Consider the following 18184-nt stretch of genomic DNA (forward strand, 5'->3'; position numbering starts at 1 on the left):
GTATAATTTAGTAGTAGTAGGGTAGTAGTTAGTAGTAAGTATAAAAAGAAGAATCCAAAAGTTCCTTGAGCGCACATTACGCACATGCATAATTCTACAATATTTTTAACTAAATATTAAACGCTTGTTAATTTAATTATGTATATTTTTAGTAATAAAAGTTATACCCTAACAAATATAGGAAATAATAGTAATTGGAAATTGTATAGTTTTTGGAATAAAATTAAGGGTATTTTTATGAAAATTTAAAGATTGTTACAGTACGTATCCTATTCATTGAAAGCTTATAGTATAGTAAAAGAGGATTGTTAAGAATTTTCCGGACTTATGTAAGTTAATCCTTATGTACATTATATTGTTAGTGTTCCATTTCGCTTATAATATTACTGTTGGCGTCGCAACTCAGGCAAACGCGTCACGCGTGTTTATTAAAATTGTAGTTTTGATAAATATTAAAATATCTATTAAAAAGTATGAAGTATATGTATATCTTAAATACCTACTACATCTTTTCAACGAAATTATATCGTATTCGTTTTTTTGAATGCATACTTTGAAATTTATGGAGAATATTATTTACACGCATTTCGTAAAAATTTTGAGATTAGTGATGTAGGTATATAATATTGTATTTGAATAAAATATTAAAAGCAAAATCATAAAAAATAATTAAACAAAGCCCCTAAGATATACAAATTATATAGCCAGCATTTAGGTTTATAATATTATGTAATATGAATATAATAACAATGCAATAGTCCTTTTTCCTGCCAAGTGCCACCCCTCCTCATCCACCACTCACAAATTTACCTGCACGTCTGTCCGACTGTTCGTACGTTTGGTTGTGATGTATACCTATATACATGTACCTACACTCGTTAAATTGGTCAAACCCGACACGTATATTATGTATACACGACAGACAACACAAGTACACCTACCCATATATTATTATACGATATAATTCGGACCGCAAGAACTGTCTTCGTGACTAATGATGCTAAATTACGGCGCGCGGTAGCGTCGTCTGTCTCTCACTCGTTCATTCACTCACTCTTTCTCGTTTGCGCGCACGCGCACATTCCGGTTCGTTATGATACCATACACGTGTGTGTGTGTGTGTGCACGCAAATTATTTCCTTTGAAATAATGGCGTTATTATTTTAATAACATATCGGCGAAGAATTAAAAAAAAAAAAAAATACGAGAAGTCTATATGTGTGTGTGTGTGTGTGTGTGTGTGTGTGTGTGTGTGTGTGTGTACGGGTGTATGTATAAGTACCCACTACTGCAGTATAATAGAGCGCAGAGAAAACGAATTCCATACGAATGTTTCAAACCGTGGGATGTAATATATTTCCGAACCGCGTATAACTCCACCTTGTTACACGCTCATTTTTTACATTTTTTTTTCGTTTTTGTAATTTGTTTTCCCTCGATTTTCGAAAGATTTTTGTCCAAAGCTTTTCTTATATTCCGCTTTCGGGCGTATACTGTATATTATATAAATGCTGCACACACACACACATACACACACATACTATTACCACCTGTTACCGGCAATCTCGAAGCTCTAGTTTTGGTCGACTTTACGAGATCATGATATCCACGTACGCGTACTATATACATTATATACGCACGCCTCCGCATATGTGTGTATATAGGAGACGAAAGCCGCGTGTGCGATTAAAATACGATTTTGGTTACGTTACAGTGCCTACCCGCCCGCCTTTGCAGCACGCCAGCCTTTGCCACCATGTATCCAGCAGCTGCTGTCGTGAATGCAATACGCGCATATAATATGTGTACTACATATATATCTCATACATTATATATATATACGCGTGCACACTCATACACACGCTTAGTGTTCTCATATTTGAATTATAATATGATACGAGACAATATAATAATATAATATGTGGTGAGTGATGATGATTATTGACGGTTATACCTTTTAGAATCGTCAATTAAGTAAGAAAACATGGTAAATTGTACCGGCTATTATTTTAATATCGTTAAGGCGTTAACGCTAAGTTGACAATATAAGTTTCATAGAATTGCAAAAATATGATATTGTGGTATACCAAGTATACTGTACCTACAACCCTTCTCCAGCAAGTGAGGAGATTTACTATTTTTTTTGCGCTTGAGTACGGATTATATTATTTAAAAAGTATTTTTGGTTAAAAGAATTATCATGCAAAAATTTCGGAGAAATAGAAAATATCTAACAATTTGTACTTAATGATTTTATTGTCACTATTTAAAGAGTTTTTATACTATACAATGCACAAAAGGCATTTTGTAATAACTTTTTTAGAGATGATAATTTAACGGTTTTTGGCCATTTCATATTGTAAAAAAACATTGGTTGTTATTGTTTCTATATTAAACACGATTCATCCAATTATTTCCATAGGGGTTTTATGATGAAGATTTAATGCACCAAGTAAAATTCATTGAAGTTGTCATCCAATTCACCCAAAACGCTAAAAAAAGATTTTATATTTACTATAGGCAATTTCAAAAATATTATAGTATTGTACTATAGTGTAATAATAACTGTAATATATGACTTTATTTATCGTTTTTGCGAGGTCAAACCGCACTCGTTTATTATTTCAGTACATAAAGGCTTATTTCTTTAGAAAATCACTCCAACGCCCTTCTTCTTCCCATCATACCCAGTGAATTCGACATGTCCACTACACGCAATAGTCGAATAACAAACAAACACGTACTTATTACTATATATTATCGTAATATTATCATAATAATAATAAATATTAGGGTGATAGATAAAGAGAGAAAGTGAACATGTTTATGATATTATTATATTATTGAACAAAGTTTAAAAGTACAGGAGAGAAGAGGATTGATGTGAAAGAAACCTTGATATAATATTATATATATATATGTATAACTATCAAAAGTTTAAATTTATTTAACGTTTATCTCCGAAGGAGGAAAAAAAGTAAAATTATTATACCGACGATATTTGCTGCTCAGGGTTATGGCAGTGTATGCATATAATAAACAGAGTTTGTACATAAAAACGGAGCAGATGACTGGACCGATGCCAATATAAAATAAAGGGCCACCCTATATTATATGCATATATAAATATAATACATAGACTATGCCCGAACCTAACCCTATAACCAGATAAAATTTGATACGAGAAAGAGATCAAGTATTTTTCATTTTTTTTTTTTTTTTTTATTGTTTTTCAACAGTCTTAATAATGCGACAAAAAAAAAAAAATGAAAACATTGATACGGTTTCAATATTTCTCAAATATACGACATACTTACTATAGTGACGCACTATATTTGAACGATTTACTGCACTTGCAATATACATGTATAATACATGTGCATAATCAATTATATAATATTATACACCGTCTCGACTGTGTCACAGGACAATAAATAATTATATTATGATCATTACTTAACCTAAAGTATATTGCATCAAAGTAACCTAACATTTTTATTACTTATATTATTAAAAAATATACATATAACTTGTAGGTGTGTGTGTAATGTGTTTATGTGGTATGTCTGAATTTTGAACATTCTTTTAAAATTATAAGTATTTTGCTTATTATGTTATGTGGATTCTAACAGTTTATTGATCACATAAACAATTCATATACACACACACACACACATATATATATATATATAACTTTATTTATGCAGCTCCAAATATTAAACATACGCTTCACTTTCCTTTTATTCCTTCAAATCATCTTTGAATGATTCTCGTGTACATTACATCATATTGAATCAACATGAGTCCTTGAGTGCGGATATTTTATTTGTTATTAGGTACTATTTATGGTAAATGTCTGCTCTTATTTACCCTTCAAAAGGATATGTACGTTTCTCCTCTTTAATATACTCTATTCTAATAAATTCCCTTTCAACTCAGAATTTATATTCTCTAACCAATTTAAATCAACTCATATATTCAACCATTTAACTTTTAAACCAGGATGATTTTATGGTTTATAAGATTTAACTGTTGTTATGTACTACTTTAATGTTGTGTTAATTAAAATGTATTTATCATGAATATTTTAACTATTGTAATATTTAGGTAGTACATTTTAATGTTTTCATCTGTCTTATAAATACAATAAAATATTAGGCATCTGATATATGCTCAGTCGCTTCAGACATAGATAATCTAATATTTTAATTGATTAATTATTTACCACATTTTTGTATTCTTAATATATTATCAGGACGTAATTCAAAAATAACATACTGCTGTAGTACTTTATACAATAACATATACTGTTCTAAATAGTTCTTATAATTTTAAAAACTTACGAATAACACAATATTTACATTATTACGTATTTGAAAAATTATATATTATATAAAAAAATATACACCCATAAAGTTATATTGTAAAAATACTGTGTTAAGACTAGTTTTAAGTTAATATTTTAACTAGTGGCCAAACTTTTTTTAGCCACGATTTACTAAAAATAAACTTCACCTTTGAGAATCGACTTCAATAGAAATTTTTTTTTATTATTGAAGAATAACAACCATTAAGAAACATATAGGGCGCGTAGCCCTAAAAATAAATTCTAACATGATCGACTTTAAAATTGTTCACGATCGACTATTTGGCCGCCCGTGGTATATTTTGTAAAAGTAAAATTATTATACTACAGATTTGAAAATTAATATAAAAAAACACTATAGGGTAGTATAATAAAGACTAAAGAGTAAAGTTATATCTAGAAAGTTTTCCATGATCCAAATAAAACTAGACTACCATAACTTTAGGTGATTCAAACTTCCATCGCGTGTATTTAAAATACCGAAAAAAAATGTAAATTGTCGCGTGAATTGATTACAATATTTGATATATTTACAATACGACACTGTATATAATTCAACCATTATTCGTATTATATATATATATTAAGTTATAATAATATGCGAGTATAATCCAGTTCTTAATTCGTGTATAGAAAGAACAATGCAAAATTTTATTTGGAGGCGTCCGTTATTAGTATCAACAAGATATACATCTCATCATACAATAATGCAATAATATTTTAATGCGCGAAATAAGTGTAATATGCTGATCAGACCATCAGAGAATAATATAATACAGTATACAGACTATATACAGAAAACGTATATTCATGTACACATAATAATAAAACAAAATCGGCCGAACAATGGCACAATACGAAACTTCAAGACATCCAATGTCATTAAATTAATGTGCTGGCTCAGTTTTAGCGAATGGCAACACACTCGCATAGAGGGTTCTTCGTAATAATAGTATTTCCTTAACGAATTTCGTGACAGCCCATTCACCGAAAACATATTGTATACTGCGAATAAACGGGGTAGTTTCCTCGAGTACACAAGCTAACTTTATAATACTCTACCTATATTATATATATAGGTATTTATTTATAATATATATTCATATACTAATTTAATATATTAGCATTCGTTATGCTCAAGGATTCATTTATATATATATATATTTACCTATACAAAAAAAAAGTTACACAAAAACCATAGCTTAAAATATAAATTTGTAAGATTATATATATATATATATATGGCATTACTATATACAGTTTATTATGTTATATACATTTAAGGTGTAACTTAAAATACGCATCGACCCTTAAAAGGCCATTTAACTTCTATTGCGTCCTCAGCGCGATATATTTTATTTAAGCCTTCGCCCTTCAAAAGCATTTGTGACTTTTGAACGTACGCCAAATTATACATCAGCTGATTTTTATCTGTGATAGATTGATTCAATATATATATATATACGTCCAATGAAATATAAACGTAATTAGACGTTTTAAAATTATAAGCAAAATCATGCATTTATAATATTATTATATTACTACTGTGAATCGTATTCAATACATATAAGTGCAAAATAGCAAAAGTCCAATAAATAGATCTCTAAACATTGACCAAGTATTCTAAATTCTATAATTTTTTTTAATTTTTCACCGTATTAATCATATGGTATTAAATGCATAATATACATAGTATTCTAACACAAATAAATGCAATAATATTGCATATAGAAAATATAGAAACATATTATGTTTCTTTAACGTAGGACAGTTCACGATTATGGTAGTTGATTTATTAAATTATTTAAAATAATATGGTTAGTATATAATATTATGTATATTAATTATTTAGAAAATATTAACTTGTTATAATTTTGTAATCGACTAAATAATAAATAATTTAAGTTATTTTGTTGCCAAAATCCTATACACATATATATCTATGGTACGTTGTTATTGACTTGTACCTAACTTAATATAATTTATTAATATTGTATGAAACAGTGGTGAATTTACGGGGGGGGAGGGGTCCATGGGGTCTGGAACCCCCCAGACACTGATATATACATATTATATATAATATTATAATGCATACACAGAGTCTGACCCCTAGTATACATACATAAACACAATATAGTATAACACAGGACATCCCCGGAAAATGTTTGAAAATCCGTCACTGGAAAGAAATAATATTAAAATTATTATTATTATATAATGTATAATTTTTTTTATCGATCATATTGTGCAAATTTATCAATTAACGATATTAGCTTAAATATGATTTTGTAAAACGTCTATTAAATATACATTAAATTACATTTTTATGTATAAATATTGCATATTATATTTATAATAACATAAATTTAATGTTCTGGCCTAATAGTTAAAATTGTGTTTGGCAATATTTATTGGCTGAATGAGAGCGTTTGTAGTGTTTTTATTATTATTATAATATCGCACGTGCATAGCAACGACCACCTACTAATAAATGAATTCTACTCTTTTGTATCAGTCAGTATTGTTATTACTATTTAGATTTAAATGATCAGAAATTTTCAATATTTTATAGTTCAAATTTTATTTAATGTCTATTGAATAGATTTTGGAACTATGCAAGTCGATACGAGAATCAAATGTATGATACACAGGTAAAATGATTTTATTGAAAAAACCTACAAACATATTAATTGGTTTACATAATATTATTTAGGTAAAACAATAAAATGTCGACAAACGTTTTCTAAATATTAGTTTTTAATATTTAAATCTAATTTGAAATTTAATACCATAATATTTGCATATAATTACTTATCTTTAGGAAATAAAATAAGTGTATTTGGTTATAATATTTAATGAAGGAAATTGAATTTTTAAGAATATCAACTATCATTTTACAATAAGTTATCTATTTGTCTAAACTATTTCAGTCTTAAAGAGCTACCTACAGTAAATAATATATTTTTTTCTTTGCCATCATAAGTGATAATTTCACATATTTACATAACCAATAGTTCGTTTCAAATAAAATAGTTTGAATACCATTACTTTGAAATTAAGTAGGTACATAAGTATATTTGACTAAAAAGTCATTAATTTTGCAAAAAATATATTCTTTGGTAATGACAAGTTTGAATTCTAATAAATAATCATACAATAAATTGCATAATTGTATACTTAATATACATAACTAAATATTCCTTAATCTTGGTATAATAATAATAATTTAGTAAAGAAAAGTTGTATATAATTTTAAATAGGTATATACAAAAATCTATATTACTATTAGTAGGTCCTTTACTTTATTACTTATGAAAAGTTTCAAAAAGTAATATCAAAAATTAAAAATTGAATCAGTTTTTATTTTATTTTATTTTTAATTCAAATAATTCAATTTACGCTATGATCAGTTAGAAATATAATAATACCAGCCGCAAGCAATTAAAATAAAAAACGTTTGTTAACACTAATAGATAAGATAAAAATGTTTAGACCCCCACGGATGTGAAAAAAAATGTGTATTTATAATAACATAAATTTAATGTTCTGGCCTAACAGTTAAAATTGTGTTTGGCAATATTTATTGGCTGAATGAGCGTTTGTCGGTTTTTATTATTATTATAATATCGTGCGTGCATAGCAACGGTCACCTACTGATTTATGTATTCTACACTTTTGTAACAGTATTGTTACTACTGTTAAGATTTGAATGATCAGAAAATTTCAATATTCTAGTTACAGTATTTTACCTGTACAATTCAGCAAGGATATTATTCTATTCACTGTGACATCCGAAACTACCCCCGACGTTAAAAATTGAAGCATTATTTTGACACAGACAGCATTTCAGTATACTAACACAAATAAAGCATACACAAAAAATTTTAATTAATTGCAGAATGTACAGGTAAATTGATTTTATTGAAAAAAACTACAAACACATTGATTTATATAACATTTAGGTAAAACAATAAAATGTCGACAAAGATTCTTTAACTATTAGTTTTTAATATTTAAATCAAATTTAAAATTCAATATCATAATATTTGCATCTGACTATCGAAGACATAAAATAAGTGAAATGGGTCTCGAGGCATATCTGGTTCCTTAATTTGTTCTAGAATGATAAGTTTTAATGAAGGGAACTAACTTTTTAAGAATATCAATTATAATTTTACAATTAGTTATGTATTAGTCTTAAAAAAACTACCTTCAGTAAATACTATTTTAATTTTATTTTCTTTGCTGTCAGAAGTGATAATTTCACATATTTACATAACCAATTGTTCGTTTTAAATAAAATAGTTTGAATAGCTTTACTTCGAAATTGAGTACTTATATAAATATATTAGTCTAAAATGTCATACATTTTTTTCAAAAATATATTTTCTGGTACTGGCCAGTTTTAGTAATTTATATTTTTAATATTATATTCATAGATAAATACTGTATATATTTAATATTTTGTATGTTTAATAACACTATTTATTATGGCTGATGTTACAAGATATAATGTATAATGGCTATTATCATGGTTATTTTTTATTAATTATGTTGAATTTAAATTCTAATAAATAATCATGCATATAAATTTCACAATTGTACAGTTATTTAGTTTGTCTTATTATTAAATATTCTTTAATCTTGTAATCCTCCTCCCACGGGACCCACCTTGTCGTGGTGGAGGAGCTTGCGGGCCTTTAACTAGGTCTTACCAAGCGGTCCCAACCTCGGTACTGACCTTAAGTGGTTGGTATCGGAGCTTCCTCTGGTCTTGGCTGGCTGGAGGTGGCAGGTCGGAGGCAACCTACTCGCGATGAGCAAATGCTCTAAGGGAAGGAAAACCCTGACAAAAAACCCCTCAACTTCCAACTCGTCAAGGGGGTCACTTAGCACGGATGTAGTTACGTGTCAACGAGGATCCTGTAGATACCTGGCGCCCTCTGCAGTACACAGCCTTCACGGGGTGACCACCCCTTCATGCCCACTCGTGGGAACTATATGGAAACTAAAAAGAAACCAAGACCACCAACTGGCCAAGTGGTGGACGGGAACCAACCCGTTAAATTGGACGGCCTGGCAGACGCCGTAAAGTCTGCGACGAAGGATCGAATTTCTAATCGGTAATTTTTAAAATAAAACTAAAACTAGTGCATTATATTAATCAATAATATTTTTCAATTATTCAATTAAAATTCACGTTAATGTTTTATAAAACAATTAAACAACTTAGACTCTCTAGAGAATAACATAACATAATACACATTTCAATGGCACTACTGACGAATTGCAGTATTTTTTTAAAACTTATATTGCTTGTAATAAAAGTTAAGAAATCTGTTTGTTAATTCCAATATAGTCCTCAACCTGCTCAATCGTCTATCAACAATCAGACCAATTTCGTAAACAAGCCGAATTATTCATCTCGCGCCGGTAAAATGGTCAAAGTGTTGTATGGACGCGACTACAGCCACTACGGCCTTGCCAGAAATCATAATGTTACACTGTTATGCACGTACTTCACGACTAATAAAAGGTACATATTTTTATACCTTATAGAAATACATCAATTTTGAAGTTTTAAATTTGACATATTTTTATGTTTTTATAGGGATCGTAGATTCCCTAATAGATTCAAACCAAATCAAAATGAAACCTCGAGTAATGACTTCCATTCAGATAAACGTAAATTATGTACTAGGTACACCTATTAAAAATGAACAGATTAAAATGTAAATAATATTATTAGTTTCTTTAAAAAATTCATTAAGCCAGCATTATCAATTTTGAAAATATGCTAAAATTATTCCATCGTAATATGATCAAAATATTTTTATCTATTATACATTAATATATTAATTTTTCGCGTGCCACCTCGGCAACGCGTGCCATGGATTTATTTTTCTATTCCTGATGCATATAGACAAAGATTATTGTTTACTCTATGCTATTAATTACTTATTACAAATAAATATGCTAATAATCAAAAATGTATAAATTCACACTGATTATATTATACTATTATACATATTGAACTATAACGAAAGAAAATCAAAAATTAAATTTGAAATTTAGAACTGCATTCTGAAATAAATTTATTAATACAGGTTTTTTTTTTTTTGTTACAGACAACCATATGACAAAAGCTCAAATAAAATTAATGCGGTTCTCGAAGGTCTAGGCTTTGTGTGTAATAATGATAAAATATATACAGATCGTGCATCACAAATACACTGTTATAATGTTAATAAACAATATAATACCGGATACGGCACAAAAACTCATACGTCACCTGCAAAGTCAAAAGTAAATATATTTTTACTTATTTAATAAAATATTTAAGTGCCTAGAAAGAACATAATTTCAGATTACATCGCAAGTTTCAAATTAATTATGAATAAAATATTTAGATTAGTGATAAAAAAATTAAGGGTAATAAGTGTTAAATACTTTTCAACTAAATTAAAGAAATTTAAAAAAAAAATGCCATAAACGATAATAATTGGCACATAAATCGTTTAAGTTTTTGTTAGCCTCATCTTCATTAAATTCAAATAGAATATTTCTAAATTTTAACATTAACGATTGTCTTTCAGTTTTTGTCACATCATGTTTGGTATCGCAAAGCCATCTCCAAATGGATTGACAAACATGGAAAGCACAAAGCAATAGTGTAGATTCCGGAAAGACTTCTTGTAGTGCTTGACGTTCTGCTGTACTATCGTCTGTCATGAATACTAAAGGTGAGTTTGACCACAAAAACCATTTTCCCCTAAACTTTTTTTAAATAATTTAAATGCTTGGATATAGTTTTCTTTTGTTAAATATTTATGAATGACAGCACCTAAAGGAATGCCACCAACCTTTGAAACGCCAAAAATAAAGTGATACAAGAACCACTTTGATCACATGAACTTGTAGAGTCCACAAAAATAATGTCTTGGGAAAAAGGCATTTTGTAAGCTCTCATCATAAGTGGAGTAATAATTACTACACATAATGAAAACTCACAATGAACAGAACTACAGAATAAGAAAACTTCAAATTTCAATTATCTTGTAAATAATGAACTAATGAGCTATGATAACTGACAAGTGATAACGTATCTTGCGCAATGAGGGATGTGGGTGCCATACCCGTCTGACCGAATTCAGTTACGGTTCGTAAATACGTCGACCGGCTGCCGACGGCGAGTAGTGGGCGTGACTTAAACGCCGCACGCTTGCGGAATGCGAAAACACTTAACAGCGCATTCTCTCGGCCGTTGTATACGTTTCACTTTACGTGTAGCGTCCTCTTAATATTAGGCCCACTGCATTCAAATTTATTATCAATGTCATCCACCAATTTATTCACTTGCAAAAAAAGTAGCTGAAATAGTTGTTACCGAGACAGTGAAAGTAGAAATTGAAAGGATTTTTCAATAAAAAGGTTATTATTAATATTAGCAGCGCGGCAATTTTCAACTAGCACACCCCACTAGTTAGGCAATCATGCTATAAATCTGAAAATAAAAACAACAATTAATGTAAATCCCACAGTTAGCTATTATAAATTAATAACTACAGTAATTAATAATTACGGTTATTAGTTTATCCTTTTTGATCATAACACTTGGTTAGTTTTTCTAATGCACTTCGGCATTTATTTAAATCATCAGAATTCGCTTTCGCGCATTCTATAAAACTTTTTATTTCGTCCTCACATGGTGGCTTAATGTATTTTGATACCACTTTTTCCTAATAATAAATAAATTATCATTATAAATAATATATTATTTATAAATTTTTAAATTATTATACATACAACTAATACTTTTGTGGTCTCGGCCACGATGATTTCAACAATATCCTTAGCCAGTGGTCGTCCTGTATCAGTTTCCATAATTTTTTTAATATGATTGCCTAAAATATTAATTAACGCCGTAAGCTGAGTAAGAAGAAAATAGTCTACCAATATAACAGGCATCGATACTGTACAAAATAAATATATTTATAAATTTATTAGATATAATATACTTATTTACATTTAATCTTATTATATATTATTATATTATTATTATACAGTGTCGCCACAGTGGCATTCTCACCACTTTTGGAAGTATCACTGGTCTAAGTCATTTTCAGAAATTCTCCGTAGAATAGTTTAAACCAACTTTGGGAAATAATATGTTTTTGTACAAATACAATTTTAAAAAATTCCCTTTTAATTTCTACACATTGTTAAGATGCGTCATAAACTCATAACTTTTGTTTTAATATTTTGGAAATGGAACATTTTAGAATATCGCACCCGAATGCTACAATAATTAGCTTAATTTTAGTTAGATATTATTATTCTATAAAGCATTCTATAAAACTTTTTATTTCGTCCTCACATGGTGGCTTAATGTATTTTGATACCACTTTTTCCTAATAATAAATAAATTATCATTATAAATAATATATTATTTATAAATTTTTAAATTATTATACATACAACTACGAGTTTTGTGGTTTCTTCAGCCACTTTTTCTGAGAATGTTTTCAAAATCAATTTCATTGATTCCATTATAGATCAGTTATAAAATTCTTAATGGCCTAAAATATTAATAAAATTGTTATTAACACAAACAAATAATAAATAAATAAAATATACAAATAAATATATATATTTTGTCTTATCCGTGGTATGAGTGATGTGGGTGCCATACCCGTCTGACCGAATTCAGTTACGGTTCGTAAATACGTGGCCCGATCTTGGCACCGATAGAAATAATAGGTTTGAGTGGTTTGACTTACGTGTTTTCAGGATTGGGTGTTTTGACAGCTGTACTGCTAACTCTTATACCCTCTTAAGTCTTCGTGGGCTTAAATTTTAAAATCTCATTCGTCTATTAAATATACATTAAATTACATTTTTATGTATAAATATTGCATATTATATTATATTTTGTACGTTTTGTTTTAAGCAAAAATTATTTGACCTGCCTATAAATTATGATATAAAAATAAATAAATATAAAATAAGAAAGTATGACGTTTATTAATTTAACATGATTTGAATTATTAATTATTTTTATAATTCAATGAGTTATCATAGAAACCAGCTATTGTAGAACAATAATTGTAAAAATCGAAAAACACTAATCACAAGAAATACAAAACATATTTGTTCAGTTCCTTAGTAAATGCCTATGTTTTGTGTTCACGTTTAGGAGTTTATTTTAGTGTTATATATACTGTAAAGTGTAAAATAATAAGACATTTTAAAATAATATACTAGTTTTGGCATTGTCCTCTAAGAATATCATTTGACTTATGGTCAAAAACAACAAAAACGTATTTGTTAATGTTAAACGCACCTTGTGTAACATATTAGATAAGTATATAGAGTACTTTATTGAATTTGAATAATTTTATTTTTTAAACATTTTAATTGGATTATTTCGAAAACAAATTTTTCTGTGTATAACATATGGTTGTAGCAGGAAATACTTAATAATATTTAGTCATACTTAAACACTCTTACCGAGCGATTGCTGTCCGTACTGTAATGTAAAGATACCACTTTAATAGGGTGTATACTGTATATACCTACCTCGAACGAGTTCATTTATTTTATATTACGTTTATGTATATAATACGTTTCGTACGTAACGGGAGTAGTTCTATTTCGAAGGGTTAAATTTATAATAGTAATATTATGCGATTAATCGTTGTAAACAGTGTAGTCGTGTACTCGTGTATATAGGTACATCTACTATATATACCAGGGGCGGCCAAACAGTCGATCGCGATCGACCGGTCAATCTTGGACAATTTTAAAGTCGATTGTGTTAGAATTTATTTTTAGAGCCACTCGCCCTATATGTTTCTTAATAATTATAGTTATTCAATAATAAAAAAAAAAATTTATATGGAAGTCGATCCTCAAAGGTGAAGTACATTTTTAATAGATCGTGACCAAAAAAAGTTTGGCCACCCCTGATATATACGTTATGTTAAGATCACCGAAGGGTGTCGATTAAAAATATCCAGACAGGTATATTTTAATTAAATAACTCAATAAACTAGAAAAATGTACAAAATGGTGTTTAAATTTAGTTAACTACAGAAATAGTGAAAATAATATTTTAAATGGTATGAATAATATGGGTAATGTTTAAAATATTATCAATAAAAAGTTTGGTTACAATATTATAAATGATGTAGAAATGTTAATAAAATATTTAATAATTATAATTAATTCTTAATAAATAATATCGCTTCAAACGCTATATAGTTAGATACTGTATTTTAGTATAATGTGGTTACCGGTATTTTGCCCGTAATTAGAAAACATTAATTCTTATTAAAAGAAAGCCACCACTTAATGACAATTTTAAAAAAATTATTATTAATTTAGGACCTCATAATCATTATCAGAATCTCATTTTCTATCTTTAAATCATAGTATTATAAATAGATATTACATTTTAATTATTTCTTTAAAATTGGATAATATTTTAATTATTAAGTAGTAAGTACCTATTAATTGTTACTTATATAAAATTAATATCCTATTTTTTTTTGTTTTTTGACGTTAACTGATTGTTACATTTTTTTAAACAAATATCAAGTAAAAAAATAGTAAATTCTATAGATTTATGCAATTACAATGTCATCAGTGGCGGATCTAGGATTTTGTTTTGGGGGAAGGAAATATTTTTATACATTAATACATATTTTTATAAAAACACTTATATTAGTATAATGGTATTTTAAAATATATTATTATATGGTCATGGGGGGCAGGCCCCTCAGGCTCCCTCCTTAAATCCGCCACTGGATGTCATAATATTATTTTGTTGTATTTTATTTATTTTATTGTATGTAAATATAATTCACCACACAACAACTGGATCAAAATATACGAGTAGGTATATACTTATAATTGTAGTTTTGAAATTTTCTTTTATATACTTTAAGTTTCAAGTTTTTATTACTGTTACTGGGACTTGTATATATATCCATCCATCCGTCAACTCTAGAGACCTAAGAAGGTGAGTAAATTTCTATTATTTGGTATTATATACCTATGTACCTATTATATAAGTACCTATTATTAAACATTTTACACATTTAATCATTTTTGAGTTGCACAGTCAATCTTTTCAGGAGTTCTGGTTCTTCAAAAAAGAAAGCTATGAAAAATTGAGTTTTTACCGTTAAACATTATCGTTAAGACGAAATGGGCACAGTTTATTGCCCTTATATACAGCTGTTGTAAAATTTCGCTAAATCCTTGAATTATCCAACACTTTAATAATGAATTGCGTTAAATAAAATCGAATTGAAAAACCAAAATGTGCATGTGTGGCATACATTTAAATTTAATTTGAAATCATCTTATGTATTGTAATTTATTTTATTAATTAGATAACATTATACAAAAGCTATTAATATTAGTATACTACGGTAAAACTTAACTGTATACAACATTTTAGAATGGAATTTTTAAATAAAAATAAACTATCAAAAAAAAAAAAATAAAAATTTATAAATTAAAACAATTAAAATAATTGTAAATTCACACCGTAAATTGCCGTTATTTATAAATTTCTGTTTTCGGAGGAATACGATAAAAATACTGCATCGATAGATCATAAATGACGAGGAATAAAGAATATAATTTTAATTATTATTTGAAACGATTTGTATGTAATAAAAAAGTGTTTGTCTTCTAAAAACGTTGTGTGTCCACTATGGAACTGCCTGTTTAAACCGTATATTGAGCACAGCACATAATGCATAAGTAACGTCTAGTCAGTATCCTAGACGTACGCTATTATATTACATAATATAGGTATACGTTTTTAGGTAGGTACGACAGCAAAAAGCTTTAATCACTTTCGTGTAACATTAATTATTATAATAAACGTGTGGCCATCGTGTATTATACTTAATAGTTATTATGTTTGTTAACAGTTTAATTACAATTTACAGGTGACTCTCGGCAGCGCCGACGATGCCTATATCGTAGACACCTTATGGAAATAATACTCAAGCGAATTACTTGTCTTCTTTATGACGGTAGCCGCAAACGCGAAGCGGACGACCGCACAAGACGAGCGTTACCTGACTATAAATACGTATTCGTCTATAATTATATTTATTATTTATATAATACATTAAATTACCCAACTTAAAACTAAACAATAAGAAAACATTTAATAAATTAATGTATACGATCTATTTCGTAATTTAGAACAGTTTTATTATTATTATTATTAGAAATAAAGGAGCCACTTTTTAAATCATTAGACTACATTTACAATACAAATAATATTTTAACTTAACTGACTAGGGCTTATGATTACTTTCAATCAGGCATATTAATACTACAAGGGCAACATTATAATAATATATTTTGACTTTTGATACTTATCTATCAAGTACCTATTAATACCAAAGATTAAAAAAAAATGTTTGGTTCCCCGAGTATTTTTCTTGATGTGAAGAATTTTGGAAATTATAGCACAATATTTTATATTGTAAGAGAGAGGTTTGTTGCAGTTGAGTTTAACTTTGTACTTAATTATGTAGATGTGAGTGAATTTGGTGTGTTTGATTCTTATTTTAGAGGTAGTTTTGGTATAGGGATATACTATTTATGTCTACTTATTTTTAATTTCCTTGAGTTTGTTTATGATTGGTATTTGGTAGTCATTTCTAAGTTACTTGTTTTATCTCGACAGTTTCACACGTATTTTTATAAGGCACGTTCGCATTTATTTAAATATTTTTTATGATTTTTTAGTTCATTGCTATTCGAATCTTACTAATATTAAATCATAATAATTCTAAATAAATTATATTGGAGAGCTATAACTTTTGGAACTGTATAACTTGAATTAACTGATTACTAAGTTAAAGGTAAAAAGTATATAGTTAAAATGTATGATACAAATCATAAATGTCAACAAAGATGAGGTTATATAAAATATTAAATTTATGTATATATATTTTTTAATATTTTTTATTGATTATTATTTATAGCATACCATAATTAATAATGATAATGATAATAATAATTGTTATTTCATAACAATATACTTAAAAATTATAGGTATAATATAGTATACCTAATATGCATTAAAAATCTAATGTAAGTAATCAGAATATATCATAGATTGCTATAATGATATAATTACTCTAAAATGTTAAATAATTATCATTTGTTAAAAGTATATACTTATAGTATAGTTGTATACTTATAATACTTATAAAGTTATAACATATTATATTTAAATTACATACCAACTAATAAAATTAATATATTCAATCGTATTAATATTCTATCAGCGCATACCTATACTTACTTGTTAATTGTGTGAACAAAACGCATAGATCCCATGATATGAAAATGTATGGTTTTACAAAATCGTTGTGATTTATAAACTTGTATAATATATTTAAATTATGTATCGTAACGTACAGAAATCAGCGATAATAAGACCGCGTGTTATATTATTATACCGTTGACCACGGGGTTACAACAATAAGTAGGTAAGTACAAGAGTAAATTACAATTGCGCGTGTTCAAACTATTTTAAATATTTGTTTTTATTATTAGATGGCGCGTAGTTACCGTGGGCAAGACATTTTACAAAACTAAAAAACAAAAATACAATCGTTAGAAAGATCGCGATCAGGGAAATAGTATGTTATATTATCAGCTAATTCACCATTAATCATCATAAACTCATTTTTTAGCGATTTAATGGTAATATAATATTGTGAGTAAATAATGTCAAAGTTTGTAAATTATTAGAAAAAAGTATATAGTATAGTATAG

At 27.8% G+C, this 18184-nt stretch overlaps 1 protein-coding gene across 10 annotated transcripts in view; it reads left to right on the forward strand.

Moving 5' to 3' along the window:
• The window catches only part of LOC126549705 (uncharacterized), a 33924-nt gene extending 20546 nt beyond the window's left edge, over positions 1–13378 (forward strand). For 3 of the 10 annotated variants that reach the window (XR_007603821.1, XR_007603818.1, XM_050199797.1), the window contains 3 exons: positions 10495–10672; positions 10963–11109; positions 11208–13378. Coding sequence is in view for 6 of the 10 variants with exons in the window: in XM_050199797.1 (XP_050055754.1) it covers positions 10495–10672; positions 10963–11043 (259 nt within the window). In the remaining 4 variants the exon portion in view is untranslated. Of the gene's footprint in view, positions 1–9031; positions 9490–9725; positions 9903–9977; positions 10099–10494; positions 10673–10962; positions 11110–11176 lie in introns of those variants that run through there. The other 7 variants (XM_050199793.1, XM_050199786.1, XR_007603822.1 and 4 more) reach the window with 7 other exon arrangements.
• Positions 13379–18184: the final 4806 nt, after the last annotated feature.

Source organism: Aphis gossypii, chromosome 1, assembly GCF_020184175.1.
Source record: "Aphis gossypii isolate Hap1 chromosome 1, ASM2018417v2, whole genome shotgun sequence".
Taxonomy (NCBI): Eukaryota; Metazoa; Arthropoda; class Insecta; order Hemiptera; family Aphididae; genus Aphis; species Aphis gossypii.